The 22,762-nt window shown below is 34.0% G+C and overlaps 1 protein-coding gene across 1 annotated transcript in view; it reads left to right on the forward strand.

Annotated features, from left to right (window-relative positions):
• The window catches only part of Dpp10 (dipeptidyl peptidase like 10), a 608,497-nt gene that overhangs the window by 512,426 nt on the left and 73,309 nt on the right, over nt 1–22,762 (forward strand). The window contains exons 9-11 of the mRNA XM_026397087.2: nt 7,548–7,702; nt 13,313–13,410; nt 19,674–19,797. Coding sequence (XP_026252872.2) covers nt 7,548–7,702; nt 13,313–13,410; nt 19,674–19,797 — 377 coding nt within the window. The remainder of the gene's footprint in view (nt 1–7,547; nt 7,703–13,312; nt 13,411–19,673; nt 19,798–22,762) is intronic.

Genomic DNA, 22,762 nt, shown 5'->3' on the forward strand with positions numbered 1-22,762 from the left:
CCTGCACTGAGGGACACAGCAACATGCCCTGGGGAATACATGTGATGGTCAGTGTTGTGTGTATAGTTCTATTGTGGAGATCATTTTATTTTCAGAACTCAATTATAATCTAATCTATGTGGGAGGTTCAGGAAGTAATATGTAACATGTTTTCAAAGATTGCAATTAACCTTCTAGAAATGTTATGGTAGAAAAAGATAAGAGGAATCACACGAAAGATAATAAAATGTTTTTTTATGGCAAACTTTAAGGATAGGGCTTAATCTTTTTGGAATAGGCCACATTGTAATTGCGGGTGTTGCTCTCAACCACAGTCACTACCATAGAGTCTTTAAAAAGTGTAATTTTAAAGCTTCTTTGTCTCATTCTTATCATTATTCAGTTCCTAAAAAAATAAAGACATATAGAATATGACATGTTTTAAAGGGATCGTGAAATTCAGAGAAATAATAAAACTCTTAGAATGGAAGAGAATTTTAAATATTGTTTACACAAAGCACACCCATGTGCATCATGTACTTGGTATTATAACTAAATGAGGTAACAACATATCAAAGTTGATTTTTTAAAAAAATCTTTTAAGTTTTGTTAAAGAAGTATATAATTGCCAAGTTCACAGCTTTGAAAATTTCCAGAAAGCATTTCCCCTATTAAGTAGGAAAAAAAAATGACTTGCTTTAAATTATTTAAGTCTATAGAGTAATGAGACTAATGTGCTTAAATGATTTATGAATATACTTTAGATTGTCATATTTTAAAGAAATGATTCTCTGAACTTCAAGGAACAACAGGAGAGCAAAGATATCTGTCAAAGATTATCTGAGTATAAATAAAATAGAGGTCCATTGAAAACTAAAAATATTTTAAAGGGGGGGGGGCTGGGGTGGTGGCTCAGTGGCATAACCTTTGCCTAGCATGTGTGAGGCACTGAGTTCGATTCTCAGCACAGCATATAAATAAAATAGAGGTCCATTGAAAACTAAAAAAAAAAAAAAATATATTTTAAACAAGATTATCTGAGAACAATACAATGAAGAGTAAGAATTTTGGCTGTTTACAAGTTAGTGAAATGATAAACAGTAAAAAACTATTATATAAGAAACCATTCACAATGTGAAAAAAGAGAAGTATAAAAATAACCTATGTAAGCATACTAAATAGAATTATAAATAAAATCAAGTTTTATATGCCAAGCATGGTGGCCCATGCCTATAATCCCTAAGATTCAATAGGCAGAGGCTGGAGCATCACAAATTTGAAGCTAGGAAAATCAAGTTAGTGAGGCCCTAAGCAACCTGGCAAGAGCCTGTCTCAAAATAAAAAAAATATGAAAGAACTGGGGATGTAGCTCAGTGTAAATCACCCCTGTGATCATTTCCCAGTTTGAAAAACAAAACAAACAAAAAATAAATTTGATGTGATAGAGGATTTTAAGGTGCTTTGTAGAAGAAATGGTTCTTGTATTGATTTGCAAGAATGGAGAAAATAGAAAAAAATATTACAGGATAAACAATATCCTTTTTGACAGATTGCAGTTGTTGCACTTTTTTCATTTAATGAGAGCTGCTCAAAAATACCTATTTTTCACTTTACTTTCTTCCTTCTCTTGGATACATGAAGTCACATTTATTCCTCATTGATTCATCAGAATTTAATTGAACACTTACTGAGAGTCAGTGTAACTAGACTGTGACAGATAAGATTTTTTTTTTTTTTAAAGATAGTGATGCAGCCACGAAGCTAGAGAAATGCCTGGTTATCAACAGTGCTGAGTCTGTAGAGGTCAAGCAAACTAAGAATTCAGATTGCTACTTGATTATCCATGACCTTGACAGGAGCAAAATCTGTGAATTGATGGGAACAGAACAAGACTATAGTGCATGGGAGCCTATGAAGGAAGTGATAAGAGTATGAATATAAATCAAGAAAATTGACAGGGAAATGTAGAAAATAAAGGGAAAGCATTAACCACAGGTCCACAGGGATGGTAATACATGCTTAAGAAATTCGGTCTAAATTGATAATGAATGGATAAAATCAGTTTGTTTTTTAGAAAAGCGTGTTAATCTGAACACAAGGATCATATCTGAGTTTTCTGGAAATGCTTTGTGTTGAGCCTGTTTTTAAGTGTCTGTGATATAAAGCCACATGTGCTGCAAACTCCATCTGCTCTGAAGTGAGATTTCCTAAATCAGAATAATAACAACAATGAAGAGCCAAACCTATACTAAATTGGAATGGAATGCAATTTGTAAAAATAAATTGTTTGTAAATAATACAATATAATTAACGCAGGAAGTTTCAATCCTTGAGTAAATGTCCCTCTTAGTTGCAATTAAAGAAGCTATGCCTTATCCAGAATAACTGTAAAGCAAATGCATACTAGATTATTCTATTCAACATCTCTTTCCAGTTAACTTTAGTTTTTCATCTGAAAAAAAATTGCATATCTCTTTGCATTTGTGGGTTTTTTTAATATTTATTTTTTAGTTTTAGGTGGATACAGTATCTTTATTTTATTTTTATGTGGTGCTGAGAATCGAACCCAGTGCCTCATGTATGCTAGGTGAGCTCGCTACCACTTGAGCCACATCCCAGGCCCCTGCATTTGTGGTTTTTATGTGGTAACATTTTTTTTGGAGTAGAATATTAGTCAAGTTCGATGTAAAATAAATGACAGTTGGTTATACCCAATTACTATTTGGGTATACCAGTGCTCTGAGGTTTATACCATGCTTCCTTGTGGAAAGTACTGTCATACATACCTCAGTCCCTGTGATAGGACCCATCCCTCAGAGTGTTGACTTTAACCAATAGAATTTCTTTGCACACTTAAGTTTCATAGGTCTTAGAACTTATAATTAATTGACCCTCATCATACATATTTTTTCTTCAGTGTGTCCTGTGTAAGTCATTTCTTCAACTGAATTATAATTGTTTGTATGAATCAAAACCACTTAGAAAACAATAGCACATACGAATGCAAATAATTTAAGGAAGGCTTATCAGCCATCTTTGCATTACTACAACAAATACCTGAGACAATTAACTTATAAAGGGAAAAATTTGGTTTGGCTCACCATTCTGGAGGTCCCAGTCCACAATCAGGTGGCCCCATCAGTTTGAGCCTCTTTAAGTGTAGCATGTCACCATAGGAATGCATCCCAAGACTGGGATCCCACAGTACCCTTGAAGGGCACAACCCCAGTGGACCTAAGGGTCTCTCACCAGCCTCACCACTCAAGCTTCCACCAGTTCCCAGTAGTGCCACCTTGGGATGAGCCTTTGACACATGTATCTTTGAGGGACACTCACTCAAAACACTGAAGAGGTTTTATCTCTAAAGGGGCCACTCATCAAGGACAAGGGTTATACAACAACCTCTGGCTAGTAGTGGTTTGCTTATTAACACCTGGAGTGGAAAGTAGAGGCAGCAGTCATCAGGGTCTAAGAGGAGGAAATCCTGAATATTTTTAACAGCAAAAGAAATGATGAGTTTGGATGAGGAATACAACCAGACACATGATTTCAATACGTGGGAGCCAAGAATAAAATCTCATGCACTCATTTCCTTCCTTCATTTGATTTGCCTGGGCTTCATATTGGTCATACCCAGTGAAAAGTCAGAGACCAAAGGAATATTCTTATTATTCTAATTAAAAGTTTATGTCCCTGAAAGAGGAGCACACAAAGTTCCATCTGTTACTGTTTCTCTGCAGGATAGTATCAGTCCAGTTTTAGATACGGAATTTACAAATACAACAACCACTCATCTTTTTCATATACGGTTGTGCAGCAAATACTCCCATTAACAGAATAAATTAGTTTATCATATGGCATTAGGCAATAATCATGACTGCCTTCTTTGACTACTGATCCTTTTCCCTTTATTTTTTTATCTTGTTGACCAAAATTTATTCCTACAAAATCTTATTCCTTTGTTTGATTTTCTTAAGCAAATTGATAACAATTTTGTTTTATTAACTGGAACCCCTGGGCAAAGACGTATTTGTGAACATCCTAAGTTCTCAATATATACTTGTATGACCTCTTTTGAATAGGTAAGACACAATTTTTTTTCTTGTAAATGAGATGTGTCATTGACCCAATGCAGTGACAGTGTTTTCTGTTATTATTTTCTTTTGTTTGTTTCTTTTTAGTCATAATAAATTCAAAATATTCAGGGAAGAAATTTCAGCTTCCAATTCAAAATGTATTGAATGGGTTATTGGCATAATGACTGATGATTTTACAACTTCTATCCTGATTTTTCTAGAGTTGTCCCTCCTGCCTATCCTGTTGGGAAGTTTTCGTGTAAGATGGATACATTATTCATTAAGTCCACATATAGTAGAAGTGACAGGATTGTACATAGCAAAGGCAAATTCACTCCCAGTATATGTTTCTCTCTGCATGACACAAATGCTGCCCATTACTAATGGAATGGTTCCATGTAATTCATCTGCCACCAGTTTGTCACATAGACTTACTGGGAAATTATATTATACCAAAGATCAGTGATGGTGGCTGCCATTACCAGGTAGGTGAGAGAGCCAAAGGCTGATTGACATTCATGGGGATGTCATCTTGTTCATTTAATTACTGGTAGCCACTTTTAGTTGTGGATGTGCTTTGGTAAACATTAAGTTGGAAACTAATATCTTCATATTTTCAAATATTTACCTCTTATGATAAATCAGTCCACTTATCTTTCATAAACATCCTTGGCACTAATTTTCTAGTTTTATTCTTCCCCAGTCTCTCATGAAGTGGCTTATTATCAGTTACCATGCATGAGTCAGAATGAATTCATTCTTCAAGCCAAATTTTCTTAAAAAAAAGTGGACAACTAAATATTTGGTTTGAGATTTTGCCAATTGGAAGACATGTTCATTACTGTCTTTCAATGCCTCAATGGCTCTTGTGAGTCAGATGGTACTATAGAGTCTATCAAATCCCAGCTTGCTCATGTACATCATGCAGCCCTATCCAGAAACCACGCCAATGTTGTTTATTTGTCCTCTGCCAGTCTGTTTCAGAATACACACCCTAGGGCATAGGTGTGAGATGAGGGTTAGAAGGTGAAACAATACTATGTGCTTTCTGGCCCAATCCCATATATAAGACTTTTATTTTATAGTAGAATGTTGCTGTACATGTTCCGTTGTATGGTCATGGATCAGATAATAACTGGTTTTGAGTGGGGATATGGATTTCAGAGTCATTTGGTAACCCATAGTCAGGTTAATTTTTTCAACCAGAGCCCAATACAGAACTGCTTATGAAATAAGTAATATTCCTTAACACAAGAGAGAATGAATGGTCTTTCTCCAAAGTGTGAAATGCCTGTGCTGTGATTATCATATGGGAGTGCCAAAGACTCCACATGGCACCTCTCTCTGTCATGGGCAGTCACATTATCATTGCATCTGCTTTGTCACAAAGTGCAGAAGAGAGACAAAGTTGCAACATGACATATCTGCATTGCAGGATCCTCTATTGCTCACATCCAACTCAGAACTGGCAGCCTTACAAGTTACCTGGGAAATAGAACAGAGCAGAATGTTAAAATATGGTTTGCATTGTCTTCAAAATCCAGGAGAGTCTAATTCCTCTTTACTTTGGCACACGTGTGATCCCAAGAATTTTTCTCTCTTGTGAGAAGATACCTGATGTGTCATAGACTACTGGGTCTCTAAAAAGTTCCCCAGTATTTCAGACTCAAATTTTCAAAGACGTTTGTTTCCAATTCTCTGCTATTATGCAGAAGAGTTCTAATTTTCTTATACAGATGTTCTCTTTTTTTTTTTTTTTTTTTTTTTTTTTTTTTTATTGGTCGTTCATAACATTACATAGATCTGTGATAATTATGAGGTTCAAAATATTTAACCATAAATTCAGTTGCATATAGCAGTATAATATAGCACAATTACTTGTGCTATATTATATATATGTCATATACATTATATATTATATATAGCACAATATGCTTTATATGAAACTGGTTGAGAGAAAAAAAAATGCTTCTTCTCTTAGCTGATGTGTGAGAGTCCCAAATCCTCTTTACTAATATCTTAGCTTAAAATCGCACAAGGTGTTGAGCTTCTAATCTGGGTGCAGATAGTCTCCCATTCCTATGTTATTTTGGACCTCAGCCACATTTTCCCCCAAAGCAGAAATGGACTCTCAATGATTCCATTGTGACCCTTTATTCTCTATGTGCAGCCCTAATTTCACAGTCATAGTTTCAATTTCTCTCTCTCTCTCTCTCTCTCTCTCTCTCTCTCTCTCTCTCTCTCTCTCTCTCTTTCTTTCCCCCTAGGCAATTACTCTGGGTTGTCAGAAAAATCATGTTAACTACATTTCAGTCTCGAATCACCATTGTTTTTGTTGCAACTAAGTGTCATAAACACTAGTTCTTTCAACAACTCTCCCCATTACCAGTATGTCTTCCAACATCACCACTAGGGGCAACTGATTACTCACAACTCCAGCTCCTGCTATGGATCATCTATGCTCCAATTTCCTCTTAGAAATGTTATTATCATATTCCACATGTATTTGTATCTGCAATATAATTTTATATATATATATGTGATATATATGGTATATAATAAGAAAGGCTTATCTCAAAAGATAATTTGAAGATCTATCTTCTAAGACTACTTCTGAACTCTATCAGGATCCCCCCCAAAAAGAGCTGACACATTCAGTAAGATAATTAGTTTGTTTGCAAAAAGAACATTTACCAAAAAAAAAAAGGCATAAGGAATCCACAAAGAAAAGTGCTATAATCTTAACTAGCAGCAGCCACCTTACTACCAGAGGAGAAAATTGTGTGGAGGAGACTGCTTCAACAGAGTAGTGACATCATTTAAAGTTCACAGCCAGCCTGAGGTGACATTGCAGCATGGAACTGAGAGAATAAGTAACCTGGCTTTACTCTCTTCCTTCTATTCTTCTGCCAAAGCATTATAATGATCTGTCCTCTGGAAGCCAGAGGGCATGGGGGCCCTTTTGATGTAGTTCACATAGATTGACTTTCTGAGCCAGAAAGCAGGTGTGGAAAAGTGCATAGTGGTTCTTGGATTACATGAAAGAAAGATATCCACTGTATTTCTTATTCTTCCTTAGAGCTTAAAACAGTTAATGAATTTTAGTGAGTTCTTCATTCATTTCTTCAGAGAATGGAAAATAGTCACATGCAAATACGCATTCATGGTAACATGCATGTGGTTTTAGGCCATTTCTCACCCTTCAGTCACTGTTCTCATTCTGTCTACTGTAATAGGGCTTCCATACACCCTGTCCACATTGCCAATGATGAATGAAATCATGGCTCTATTGTTTCATACTCACTTTTCTGCATATATTTTTCCTGAGCCTAGAAGGTGGCTCTGAAAGAGGGAATTCTCAGGGAAGTTGATAAAATCCAACATGCTATCCAGAAAATATATGTGTGCGATGGAGGTTTCAAGGACAGATTTTTGTGGGTCACTGAGCCCACATCTCTACAGTTGGTTTCAAATAACACTTATTTATTCTAGAGGAACTTCTGCATTCTCACATCGCCCACTGGTGGTCCCCGGATGGAGAGAGGCTTGCCTTCTTGATGATAAATGACTCCCTGGTGCCTAATATGGTTATCCCTCGGTATACTGGAGCATTGTATCCCAAGGCAAAGCAGTATCCATATCCCAAGGTAAGAAATGTGAAAGTGCTAGTTTGTTTCTTCTGTCAGCACCAGAGACTTGATAGATAATGTGCTGGGTTCAGGAGCAAGTTGTATTTTAAGATAAAGCTTCTCCTACTTGGAGATAGATGAATTATTTCTTTTTTTTTTTTTAAAGAGAGAGTGAGAGAGGAGAGAGAGAGAGAGAGAGAGAGAGAGAGAGAGAGAGAGAGAGAGAGAGAGAGAATTTTTTTTTTTAATATTTATTTTTTAGTTCTCGGCGGACACAACATCTTTGTTGGTATGTGGTGCTGAGGATCGAACCCGGGCCGCACGCATGCCAGGCGAGCGCGCTACCGCTGAGCCACATCCCCAGCCCTGAATTATTTCTTAATAGACAAGGCAAAATACTGGGTTGAAAGAGGGAGAAATGATGTGAAGGCATCAGAACTTTTGCTTTTGCTACATGTTTTTCCTTCTGCTTCTCATTCTTGTTTTTCTCACCTTCCTTATCGGAACGAGGGTGAGAATAGGTAAAACACAGAACTGATGTTAGCATAAGTATAACTCCAAAGAATAATCTAGGAGTTGCAAGTAGGTATTTTTAAGAGAGGGGAAAGTGGTCTGATCAAACGAGTTGGAAGTTCTTAGCTTAAAAAAAAAAAAGCTTCTTTCAGATGATTTCATAGAGCACTTAATATACTATATGTTAATGTGTATTATAAATCTCCTATAAAAATTGACTAAGCATAAAGAATCCCAGTAAGTAATATACTAAGCATGAAGAATCTTGATGAAGAACAGACAAAGCATAAAGAATTACCAATAAAGAATAGACTAAGCATAAAGAATTTATTAGTATTAGTATTAATATCAGCATTATTTTGGCAGTGCATACTCTGGAACATGGTTTAAGAAATGCCTGTGTTGAATCATAGCCAGGGATAGATAGGATAAATGATAGGGTTTTCCTGGGTGAGAGAATATCGAAATCCTACTCAGACAGTAAAATTATTTTCAAGTATTGACTGGGGCCTCTTGGGAGTGGGTTGCAAAAGCATAGTGCATTGTGTTTCTATTGTAGGCCACCCTAAATTCCCAAAGATCTCTTTTTATGACTTCATTTCCCCCTTATGCTTATATAACAAAGAAAAAGGCTCATGGTAAGGGCCACATGCATTAATCATGTAAAGATGTCTTGTAGAAAAATTTCTAAAATGCCACTTTATGTATTTTGGATCTAATTAGAGAACAGGGTGCTGATTTCATTTAGAAGCTGTTTTGAAGCTACTCCTTTAAAGAGCTGCACTTTGTTTTTCCCAAGCTCCACAGGTTTTCTGCCTTTGAATTTGTGCACTGTATTAACTGAGCACAGCACCCTGGGCAAATTTCTATCACAATTGTTACTCTAGAGCTGCAGTGAAGGCATGGCCAGTGTGGGGCCAGGTCCTTCGTGCTTTCCTTCTTATCCTGCCATTCACCAGACTCAGGTTATCCAGGAGAGAAAGTAGGAGAGGCCTGAGTATGGGAAATCAGGACTATGATGATCATTTCCCTCCAGGAGCTTCTGCCCTCTCTATCTTCCTTTTGTCGGTTATAGTATTAAATGCAAGTTAGAGAGAAATTGGCTTCTATGATTTTGAAATGTTATTTTTAGGGTCTTCTCTGGATAAAGACTAGAAGGCGAATTTACTTTGTACTTTCAGGAGAAAATGGCGATCAGACTTCACAACAAAATAATCCATATTCACAAAGAGATTTTTATTGTAGTCTAAGAAAAGTTCTTAAGACTTTATGACTTCTCCAATTATAAATTTAGCTTGTGTGTGTGTGTGTGTGTGTGTGTGTGTGTTTGTTTGATAGTTTGTGCCTATTTAGCATACCAGTACACCTTTTCTTTACAGATCAAAATTGAAAAGACTTTGTTTGGTTTACTGGAAATGATTAAAGTTTACATGGCAATTTAAGTATAAAATGGAGAGCTAGTGGTATACTGTGAAAGGCACATCCCGCTGTCCAGTGCACACTGAACAAAGGGGATAAAATCAGCCCCACAGATGGGACAGCGCTTTTCAATTCATTTTCCAAGAGGAGTGAGAATTTGGTAATTCACATAGAAAACATATACATTAGCTACATCTTCAAATTGCCTTCTTGGTTATGGACCCAGTGTGCTTGTACTTGGAGACTAACAGGCCTCACAACTTTAGCAAGACTGAAGCCAAGGAGTGAGCAAATAGAAACATCTGAGAAAAATTGAAATATGATATCAGTAATTCAGAAGACACAGGATACAAATCTAGACAATTATTTAATAATCTGTTATTTCATCAATAATTTAACAGCACATAATGATGTTTACATAAATTACAGATGTTAATAATACAATATGTTTGCAGGGGACTTCACTAGTTTTTCTTATATGGTCTTTATCACAATTGCCTATGTTTTATAAAAGGCAGAGATTCTAAAAGGTTAAGGACTTTTATAAAAAGTCACAGCTATTTTTAAGAATAGGAAAATAACTCGAACTTATTGATTCCATTCCTCTCAGTAAAACTACCAGAGGTCATCTTGTATTTCAGGAGACATTGATGAAATCAAAATATCTTTTTGTCAAGTTAACAAATATTTGGAGATCTGTTTACTACATTTGCTCCTAATTGCCTGGCTCTATATGTGTAACATTCTTAGTTTCTCATCTGTAATGTGTAAATATAACATGGTGAGGGTCCTGAATATTTATGATTACTATTAAAAAGGATTAAAAAATAAGTAGTAAGCCAATATCCTAGCAGACAAACTAAGTGGATACATCCTAGTCCTCAAATGGTTGTTATTTGAAACACCAGCCTAGGTGTGTAAGACTCAAAGAAAGTAGAGCTAGATTTTGGTCCTTGTTCTCAGAATATACTTTAGTATTATTTTGGGTATGTTGCTTTAATTTTCAAACATATTATATTCTACTCTGGTTTAGAACAATGTGTGCTAGTTTTATTTTTCCTTAACAAATGCATTGTTTCAATTTGCTCCTATGCAATAAACTTTCAGAAAGTGGTACTTTAGAAATAACATGTTGAGTTCATACTAAATTGTGTTTCAAATTAAACTGGATTAAAATGAGTGCGACAAATACCCAGTGTGGTCAAATTTACAAATGAAATACTTACGCCAAACAAATATATTAGTATTTTACCTAATTCAGCATGATTCAGAACTCATAAAAAACCCTATCATTAGCGATTCAGCACGAAAGAGATGCACAGTTCTATCTCTGTGACCTCAGGTTAATCTTCTTAATTAAAACATTATCTCATTTAATGACAATTTAGTTGCCAGTAGAATAAGGTTAATTATTATTGAGGCTTGTGTTTCAGAATCATAGAGGAAGGAATTCGGTGGCTTTGTAGGATTTGTGGCAAATATGAATGTTAAAAGCAAACAAACGAACTCTTCTAATTTGCAAACTCTTGAATTGATTCAAATATTAAAAGGTACAAATGAACTTGCCATGTGTGCTTAATTTCAAAATCCCATGGAAAAGTAAAAACATAACAAAATTAGAAAATGCTAACAGCTGAATTTTGGAGACAACCTGATATTTCTTTTGAGTTCACTTTTTGCCTAAAATTTGGCCTCAGGTATACACAATTTTTAAATTTGTTTTCACGTAGAAGCTAATGGGGCTATCAGTGATCCTGAACAGGTACAAACTTTGAGTGTTATTGACAAAGCTGTCTCAACAACAAGATAATAGTTGATGTGTCTTTGGCAAAGTATGTCATAAATTCTAAATTACTGGTCAGAGTTCATACAGATCAAATTTAATTTATTTCTGTTTTAGTTTAATCAGTATATTGAGTAATAAGGTTATAAACACACATTTTCACTAATTAGATCAGAAGAATTAATGTCATAACAACTACTTTCATTTTTAACTCAAGACCATTTACTATTTTAGACACATTATCATCTGTTTTTTTAATTTAGTCCTCATAACAAAACTATATTTTTATGTACAGAAAGGGAAACTTCTTTGACCCAAAACTATTATTTCTGACATGTTCTCAGAGAAGTATGCATCTCATTTTTGATAATCAAGTAAATTATACTTGAGAATATTAAGCATCTTCTCAAGATCCAAGTCAAGTAAACACAAAATCAAAATTTGGATTCTGATTTCTCTGATTCTCAGATTAGACCAGTTCTCAAAATGTGGTCCATTCACCATTATCAGGGTAACAGGTGCAATGTATCATGTTGCTGTATCTGGTCCTGACTTAATTTGACTTTGTCCATGATATTTTCTTGAACATGAATCTCTTTTTTTTGCATTTTTAAGCAGTTTTCGCATGTTTTACTATTTTGAACTCACTTTTGAACTCTTTAGTTTTCAACTCATTATTTTGAACTCACTTTTGAACTCTTCAGTTTTAAACTCACTTCAACTCCCTTTCAGTTTCCTTCTCTATCTCATCCTCTGCTCTGTAGCCTCAGCCACACCAAAAGGATAGCAGTGTGTGTTGTTTAGAAACACACTGAGCCACAAGTAGTCAATAATTTATTTTATGCAAAATTTCTTCCTGAGAACATTTTTTCATTCATTCATTCAAACTGTTTGAGGCATGTTGGGGAAAGTTCCCTTTCTGCCCCTCTATTTGTTCACAGGGTATTTTAGAAAAACTCCCAAGGACATTGCCTGCAAATGAACTAAAAGCATAGTCAATAGCATCCTGGATTTAAATACTAGCTCGTTTTGTTTTTAGATATTTCACCTCATATAGCTTATTTAGCTACTCCATTTTCATCTGGAAAATGGGTATATCTTAGGACAGTAATAGACTCACTTGGAGAGAAAATTCATGTAATACCTTTAGTATACACTATATGCCAGAAACATACCAGCTTCTACTTGAAAGTTATTATTTAACACAAATTTAATCCCTGTTCTCAAATGATGTATCCTTCTCACTTCCCTTCCACTCTTCATGCCAGATCCTTAAGGAGAAAGTTTGCCTATTTTTTAAGAGATCAATTTAAAAAAAGTCACCCTATTTAAGCATCAGTAAAGTGTAAAAGAAACTTCAGATATATGAATTCAATGGAATACATTGGATTTTCTGCAGTTTTAAGGATGTGACACATGCTCTATGAGGGTAGGAAAATCATGTATGTAGATAGGATTTCTTTTTTTCTTTTTTTCCTATCTTTTTTCCTATCTTCTTTCCTTCTCTCCTTCCTTCTCTCCTTCCTCGTATCTTTCTCTCCTTTTGAGTTAGCCACATCTCCCCCACTGCATGCTGTCTAGTGAGTAGTCACTTGATCTACTAGTTGTTTTGCACAGCCAGCCCTTCTGGTGCCTTTCTATGGAAGAACATGGTAGCACAGCCTAATGAATAAAGTCATCATGATTTCCTATCACCTTTAATTGTCTGACTAAAATGCTTTGAGAAGCAGCAATCTGCAGAAACAATTGAAAGCAATCAAGTCCTTGAATTTAAAATCATTTATACTTCCGAGAAATTAAACTTTTTTCCTCCATAACACAAAAAAGTAAACGAGTCAAAAAATGCTTTTCTTTTATTCTCAATGTAGCCTAATGCTTAATATACTCGCATTACAACTTTCATTTTCTCAAAGGCAGGTCAAGTGAACCCAACAATAAAATTATATGTTGTAAACCTATATGGACCAACGCACACTTTGGAACTCATGCCACCCGACAGCTTTAAATCAAGGTATGCAATTTCAATTTCACTTTTACCGGGAAATAGATATTTTCAATCCAATTATCATTTTGTTGCAATTTAGAGAGAGATGTGATCAGCTCAACAATTCCACTTGAAAATAAAGCTGAGGTTGCCTCCATTAGTGAAGAATGAAGTCATTCTGGGTGTCTGGCTGTTCCCAAGACACATTTAGTTTCAAGGTGATTAGCAGCATCGAAAATGACTAAAGATACTGATACTGAGAACTGGGTCTTTTGCTGGAGATGTGACAAAGAGATAAGGACAAAGGATAATTTTGAACTGAATTTTCTTTTAGAAAATAGTCACTCCAGGTTTTTTTTTTTTTTAATGGTGCTCTTTAAAAGAGTATAATCTCCCTGAAATTTGTTTGTTTGTTCAACCTCCTCCCCACAGCTTGCCAAGGATTCACTAGCATTTTTCTCCAGGCAGAGAAATTTAATGAGATTTTGTTTCCACTTACCCTACCTCAAAAGCCTTCATTTTTAAAAAGTTTGAGCAGGGAGAAAAGAAGCACATTTTATGTGTCAGAAACATAAATTTAATATTAGCAAAGTTTTCCATAGTGAACAAATAATCAAATAATCATGTGTATTTCAAAATTCCGAATGGCCTCATACTTCAAAGGAGATTTTTTTAAAATGTTGCAGACCTATAGAAATTTACAGAGTCCGGGAGAAGGTATAAGCAGGTAGGAAAATGTTTCATGCTATATTGAATGATTTGGGCTAAGCTCAAATTTTGTTTTGATCATGTCTATATAATCAATGCAGGTTGACTGATTGCAGCAGAACTTTCATTAAAATGTTGACATAGTGAGGGAAACCTCATCCCACTTGGGGTTTTACAGGTTTTGCAGCCTGGATTGAAGTTATGGAAATTTTTTTTCCATTTGAAAAGGTAATAAAAATCTATGAGATGCTTTCTCTGAAAAGCCCCTCCTTAACTAGCTAATATAAACTGTTTTTTATTTCTTTTATTTGATGTGAAAGATGAAACTCAGAAATATCATATGGTTCAAATAGAACCTCGAAGCCAGTTGGTAGCCTTGGAAGAACATGAGGTCATCAAGTCACAGAGCAGTTCATCCCCATTGTAATGGAAGACCTAAAATTCAATCTGAAGTGGCATATATAATGTGGTTGGGTTCACCAAATCAAACAGAAACTTGTCTTTCTGAACTTGGTCTATCAGCCATGAGGAATTAGTCACAGGAGAAGCAATCATAGAAATATTCACATTCTGTGTGGCCCCTAGCTCCTTTCCTCTGAGTTGTATGATGCTCTGAATTGGAAGGAAATGGCTGAGTGTCTGACTCAGTGTCCACCACCATTTCACAGTGTCTCCTGGCACAACACAAGGCTCAGGACCTCTCTCAGGGACAAACTTGCTCCACCTTCATCTTGAATTAAGAATCTTTAGGTTTCATTCTTTATTTTTAAATCTTAGCCATGTGGTTCACTTATACAATATCCATGTTTCTTTCTAACAGAACTTAGTTAATTGCTGTCCATAATTTTGTTTCCTATTTGCAAAAATGTAAACAGGTATAAATTGATCTATAAGTGATATACTTTCTCCAAACCCTATTAAATCTGTCACATCATTAAATGACCCCTCTGATTTTCTTGGTTTATTTTTTTGTTTTTTGAGTTTGTGTACCTAGCATATAATTTTAGATATTGCCTTATTTTTTAATAACAATACAGAAATCATATATATATATAAACTATATGATATATAATTTTTAAAGTAAATATAAATTATTTCATAATGATTTGCATGTTTTGTATATTATATAACAGCTATCACCTTTTTTAAATCTTCAGAATTTCTACATAATGGCAATCAATAAGTGAGCCATATTTTATTATTTAGTGAAGTTATAAATGATATTCTTCTTCATTTCAATTATTTTTTTCCTGCCTATATAGAAGAAAGATGCATAAGACAAATGTAGGAAGGTGTTATTTAATATCTTGAGCTACCTTATAAATTACATTCCATGACTTCCACCTGACAGTAAAAATATTTGTTTTGAACTGAAGGTTTTAGGTCATTTCTTTTTTTTTTTAATTTGGATATCTGGTTTATCTATATATAACAACTAGTGATTATAATTATAATAGAAAAAGGTTTTCAGGCTAGCATCATCATGTGCTAGACTTTCTCTTTCATCAGATGCTTATACTGTAGCCAAACACTATAAACTAACTAGATTTTAACTCATTTATATGATTTTGTAAAATAAATAAAAAATATTAGATAGCCTGAGTAAAGGCATAATTTCTTTTCCCAATTTCTGCCTTCATTTGCCTTCTTCATTTTCTTCATTTATTACCTATTTATTTATGCATCCAAAGTTCAGCTAAAGCACTTAATTAAACAAATTTAGAATATGAATGCAGCATTTCTTCAATAGTAATTCATTACATATTCATCTCATCACCATTTAGTTCATCTTTATTTGAATCGTGGTCTGTGATTATTCTGAAAATAATGTAGTACAGTAGGACCTAAGATATTGGCCTTGCTTGGGTACCCGTAGAAATAATGGTGCACACTAGAGGAGTCATTTCATCTTGTGAGAAAGAGCTACTTTCCAGATTGTTGCCCTGTGAGTTTAAGGTATTATAAGCATTCAGTGCATTTATTAGAAAATGTAGCTATAAGTTTAAAAATGTATAGCCATGTCCTAATGAAAAGTTGGTTTTTTTTATAATGAATCATACCAATTTTTTTTTCATAGATTAGGTGTGTGTCCCATTATTTGGAAGGAAATGACACAACATCGTCTGTGTTTAGACCTCTCCAGTCTGAACAGTAAATGTAATTGTCTTTGGTTTCTCCTTAGCCCAAGTCTTCAGCATTATTTGACTTATTTGATATCTGTCTCTGGCAACCCACCTTTTGTGGCCCATTATTCTCTACCTGCTTCATTTATGTGACACTGTAATATTGTTCCTGTCACTTCGGGCTTGATACTATCATGCTCTCTCTTTCTATTTCATTGAAGTATTCTAATCTACATCTCTTATTCTTCCAAGGAGTATTTGTGCCTTTTAAGAAAATCTAATTAATAGATTCATTTGTGTTCATGACAGTGTCCTAAATGACCCTTTTACAAGTAGCACATAGCTATTAACAGTGGTCTTTGGAGAATACTCACTAAGAGCCAGTCATGAATGCTGTCACAGTACACTTCTGGGCAGAAATCCTGGGTTATCTAAAAGAGAATGATCCCAGAGTAAATGTATTTGCACAAAGATTATGTTGTGAACACATAATCTATATCTACAAATAGTATGTTGTGAACATAAAGCAGTGATTAGTCATAAGGTCAAATAAAACGCAGGTGTGACTGCTAACACACCTGTCTGCAGGTGATGCTAGGGCCTCCACTCCATATACCCTGTTGTGGACAATTAGATCTGCTGTGCCAGACCACCCAGCTTATAGAAAGTCTCTGTTGACTTGAGTACAATCCCTCTAACCCGCTTGTCTCTGTCTCTGTGGCTCAAGAGGACCAGATCCTCGAGGACTTCCTGGGAAATCCAGAGCCATGGAGACTAGGAACAAGCAGGAAAGCCAGTTTAAGAAAGGGACACTTCTGCTGGCTACTGGTTGTGGAACACCAGATCTAATATGTTCATGAGATGGAGTTCCAGGAGGACAGCTACATCTGCAGCAGGCAGGTCAAGAAGTGTGACCTTTCCAGGTAAGGGTACTACTAGAAACTACTTTGTCATGCAGAGAAAGCCTGAATGCTTTTAAGCACACAGAATATGTCGATGTGAATTGCAGGGAGATGTGCACTTAGGATCCTGGGACATGGGAAACAGGTATACAGGAATCTATTTACTGGCACATGTTTATTTCTTCTCTGCCTACATCAAGGTCTACTTTACCTTCCATTTTGGGTGTTTCCAATACTTTAATATAGATACTTGAATGCCTGGAAATTACTCCATATGAGACTGTACACATTTGATTTTGGAGAGAACTCTCACTACAAAGATTGTGATTACCATGTGCAAGGTCACCCTTAAATATAAATGAGGTGTATACTAAGGTATCTCACATCAGATTAAATTTTTCTTATTAACACAAGGTGAATTGAGTACAAACACACAAAAATTACATCATTTACTCAAAGAGCAATGTAACTGTGTGACTACAAGTTAATGATTTTAGCTGAATAATTTCACATCTAACTTAGTGTCTCTTAAAAATTCAGTTATTCACCAGACTTGCACTAGTTGCCTTCAATAGTTTTCCAAGTGTTAAATTCTTTTTGAAAGTCACCATTTGCCTTCATAAGTAACAGATATAAATATGTCAGTATTTGTAAAGGTATTGCAAAGATTTTCTAGCAACTTTTTATTTGAATACTACTTTAAAAGGGAAAGCACCTGATATGAGTATTTAAATTCTGTTCTGTTATTTTTACTTTAAAATCATTTATGTTACTTTGTCAGGTCATTGTGCCTAAAATGTATTATTTGCTTTAGCTCATTGAGACAAATTCTGACCAGTTTTGAAAATAACTTTCAGTGCTATCTACATTTTCTCCCAAAATTATGAACTCCTTGATTTAGCAGTTATTTTAGCAGTGTTTACAATATTCATGTTAATTATTTTTAATCTAAATTTGAACAATACTTATACCCATCAGTCAGAAATATATATTGTTGAAATTCAGTACTTCTTTTCTGGATTGAGTAGAGTATTCATTATCTTTTCCCTCCAAGCTTAATTTTCTATGTAATATATTAAATGTTAATATATATTTTATGCTTTTTAATATTAACGCTTCTAAATATGATCATGTATACAAAATAAACTAGCTTAAACAAAACAGTGAAAATGAGCAAGACATTTTCCCTTACAGGATTCCAAGGTCCATGAAGTCACAGGTTATACCTAAAATAGCTATTTATTTCATTCAAAGTTGTCTTGCTAACACTATTTAGGGCACTTCCTATTATGGTTTCCTGGAGTTTCTAGACAACTTTCAAGTGGGGTTCAGCTGGTTATAAAAGCTGCCAGATTTCTTTAAGAGACTTTCGAAGAAAATATTGTAGGCTTCACTCTATGACAGATGATGCTGGCCCTCCAAATGATGTCTTCTCTTTGATGGGCTAACAGATTGTTGAGAGGGAGCAGTAGCTACTCAGCAGTATTAGGAGTATGATTCACGTAACTGGATCTATAACTTAGATATATTTAAGGACAGGTGTTTTGTATCATGAAGTTTTTATTATATAGGTTTTTTTTTTCCTATGTCTAGTTTTAATACAATGTCCATGGATGGCATTTTGTAGGCCATTTCTAAAGAAACTTGTGTCTTCTGAAACTGGACAAGAATAGATGTCATTTGTGCCATAAATCAAATCATTTTTGATGATTGCATTTTTCTGTGTGGGTGTTTGGATATTATTTCCAAATATACAATCTGCAATGTGTCATCATAGAAAAAATATCAGTCTTTCTGAATCTCAAACTACCTTCAGGATATTATTAATTAACATCCTTACTATATTAAAAATTTAGTAGTCACTCGTCTCCTTATGTTTGATTTCTTTTTCATTGTTTTAAAATGTTTAAAACATTGTTTTAAAATGTTTAAAATAAGTAAGAATATTAATATATTTAGAAAAATAAAAAGGTTGCAAACAAAATATTTGGCTCTTAATCCACAACTAAAAAAGACCAAAACAGACCATTTACAGCTCTGTAGGCAAAGTCTCTTATATAAAGTGAAACAACATGAAGGTCATTCACAAGGCAAAATTATAAAGCCAAGATTAAGCATTACCATTTAATTAGCTATTGATTGTGTTTTTAAAAAAACAGAGATTAAATAGTTTTAAAAATATATTCTTGTTTTGCACAGGTATCAGCACCAATCAATGAATGTTTTCCATTAGAAGTCGAGCTTCTGATCTTTTTTTTTTTTATTATTTTCCAAGAATTGCTTTTCTGAGGAATCAATGATTTTCAAATACATTTTCAAGTTTTACATATGTGTGTGTATGAACATATGCTTACATACATTATTTGCATTTGTATATGTACATATTTAAAAATATCAGATTGTATGAATAAATATGTATATATAATAGAAATTATATGAAATAGCATCCTTTTAATATTTCCAGTTATGTTTGCATATAAAATAAAATATCTGTTATTGGTTCTACCCAGATTCTCTAGCTCTAAACATAAGTTTTAATTTTTTGTTTCCCAACTAGGGAATACTATATTACTATGGTTAAGTGGGTAAGCAATACCAAGACAGTGGTGAGATGGTTGAACCGACCTCAGAACATATCCATCCTCACAGTCTGTGAGACCACCACTGGTGCCTGTAGCAGGGTGAGTATGATTACTTTTCTTCTATGATTGAAACAAAGTAGTTAATCCTTCTTTACTCAGAGAAATCAGGAAATCTTTTGTAAAAAGTCTTTGATATTTAACTTTCACAGGAGGTTAGAAAACATCTATTCCTATTAAAAGTATATACTTGAGTATATCATTGAGCAGTGTCAATGATAAGCAGAAGAGAACAAATTCAGCTTAAAAAAATTAGTGAATTCTTGAGAGACAAAGGGTAGTCTAAGTTACATAAATGTCTTTCTCAAATGTTGAAATTTTCTCTACCTCTTGTCTTTGACTAACTTGGGATTCTACAAAATTTCTTCCTGGACTTTTTTAAACACTTTCATAATTCAGATTACCAAAACATAGCCATTTCTTTATCCTTCAATTAAGTAAATATAAACAAAAAAATGAGGCTCTTGGACCAAACTGTTTTAAAAGTAAATTGTATTTCAGTTTCTAAACTCAGTTTTTATAAACGGGACAGTAAATTCAACATTTGTAATTTTTAAAGTTCTCAGTAGAAGAAATGGGGCAATCAGATTAAATTGCAGGTGCTATGCAATTGAGAAAAAAAGGATTCCCAGATTATTTAACAATGAAATTTTCAAACATCTGTTCTAGGAAAGATGAAATAAACATTGTAGATTAGCATTTCTTTGGGATACTACTATAAAAATATTACATATATTATATATATTTATATATATATGCATATTTTATACATAAATGTTGCAGATATATATAGTGATTATATAAAACACCTATTTTCTGATATTGTGAATTAGGAGAAACAGGGCATGCTAGGCAACTGATCTGCCTCTAAATCACATCCCTAGCCATCTAATGGCGAAACTTTTAGACCACAGAGTAAGGAGATGGAGCCCAAGCCTAGTAAAATTGTGTTACTTATCAGTAACAGACTTGAAAAGACATTATGAGAGAAAACATTCTAAATTGAAATTTCTCATCCAAAATTCCTAAACTTATTTACGCTTGACTCTAGCACTGTTCATGGAGGAGTCATGAGTACCTAATGACTAAAGGGGTTCCATCCCTGGGATTTATGATTGGTTTAATATTAGAAAAGTGTTATATATATATATATATATATATGACAAGATAAAAAAGAAGAAAAATAGTTAAGTATTTCAGTAGATGGAGGAAAAAGAAATTTATAAAATTCATTATCCATTCATGGTAGGTAATTTTCAACATAACTAAGTAGAAGTAAAAATCGCCAATCTGACAAAAATGATAACCTATTCATGAAATAGCTCTCATTCAATAGGTAAACACCATATTCACATGAAGATCAGCAATAAATCAAGGATATACAATCTCACTTCTATTTATATAAACATTATTAGAAGCTCTAGTCAAAGTATCTTAGGAAGGTATAAATATTATAATGTTAGAAAAGAAGGAAGTGAAATTGTCTTTATTTCCAGATGACACTTTTGTGTATATAAAAAGTAGGATGTGCAAGTAACCTAGAACAAAAGAACACAGTTTGTAAGGTTAGTTCACTGATGCAATTTTTTTGTTCAAATGCAAGTATTATGTGTGTGTGTGTGTGTGTGTGTGTGTGTGTGTTGCAGATTCTAATTTTCATAGGAAACATTGACTAAACTATTTAGAGGTAAAGAATGCAATGCCACCAACTTGCTATAAATTATTTATTTTAAAAGTATAGTTCTAATTTTTTATTGGTTTTGAAAATGCATGCTTCTATCTTCTTCAACCTTTTAGAAACTTGAAAAAGAGGCAATAATGACAAATGATGGAAAATTATAAACAAGGGGTGATTATATCTAATGGTATAAAGAATTTAAACTAGTCTCGTAAATTGTCTAAATTTACACCTGTTATGAAAAATAATTCAGAACAAACAAGATATTTTTCTCTATACTAATAATATTAAGAAGGAAATATGCTAAAATACCAAGAAAGCCTTAAAACATTAAATATGTAAGTATAAATTTGACAAATACTCTGAAAAATTTCAATATTGAATACTACAACATTGCTGAAAGGCATTTAAAAAGACTTAAATAAATGAAAACTAGTCCATGTTCTGTACTTGAAAGGCTTAATCTTGTTCAAGTGTCAGTTCTACACAAATTAAACTTGTAATTGCAATATAATACAAAATAAAGTATCCTTGGACTCTTTTTGTAGAAACACATAAGGTTTTAAAAAATTATGTGGAAATGAACAGACCTGAACAAGCCCAAACTATCTTATAAAAGAAGTTGAAGGAATTCATACTTCCTGAGTTTGAGGATAATTACAAAGCTACCCAAACCTGGAGATGGTAGGAGAGGTACAGGGACATACAAATAGATCAACTGAATCACACAGTTTATAGAAATTAGGCCCATGTTTGTATGATTAATTGATTTTCAACATAGATACACTGTAACATTTAACATCCAAATAGGAAAACATGATATTTCACCTCTGTTTTATATCACAATTCTAATCTTTCTGAGATAAATCATGAAGTTACAATTTGCAGTCTTCTAAAGGAAAATACAGAATATAACTTCACTGTGTTGAACGGACAAAATATCAATAATCCTAAAAACAGTAACACATGGGACCTCATCAGTATTAGAAATTTCTAAATTAATTTCCATTAAGGAAACTGATAAACTGTAGACTAAGGGAAAATATTTTGCAAAATATGTATCTGACCAATAAAAATGAAAATCCAAATAATATGTCAAAGTGTTAGACCACGACGCAAGAAAAGACCACTGACTCCAATTAAAATCAAATTAAAGCAAGCTTATTATTTAGACCGGCCGGGCTGCCTTGCCCCTCAAAATCGTGGGAGCCAAGGACAGCCCAGAGGCTTCTTTGTGGCCCAGTTTTATAGCCCAAAAAGTTACACAAAGGGGGGGTTACAGATAACAACATTCTGAAGAGCATAACACAAGTTTACATTTTTGCTGGC

This window comes from Urocitellus parryii, chromosome 1 (genome assembly GCF_045843805.1).
Source record: "Urocitellus parryii isolate mUroPar1 chromosome 1, mUroPar1.hap1, whole genome shotgun sequence".
Classification (NCBI taxonomy): Eukaryota; Metazoa; Chordata; class Mammalia; order Rodentia; family Sciuridae; genus Urocitellus; species Urocitellus parryii.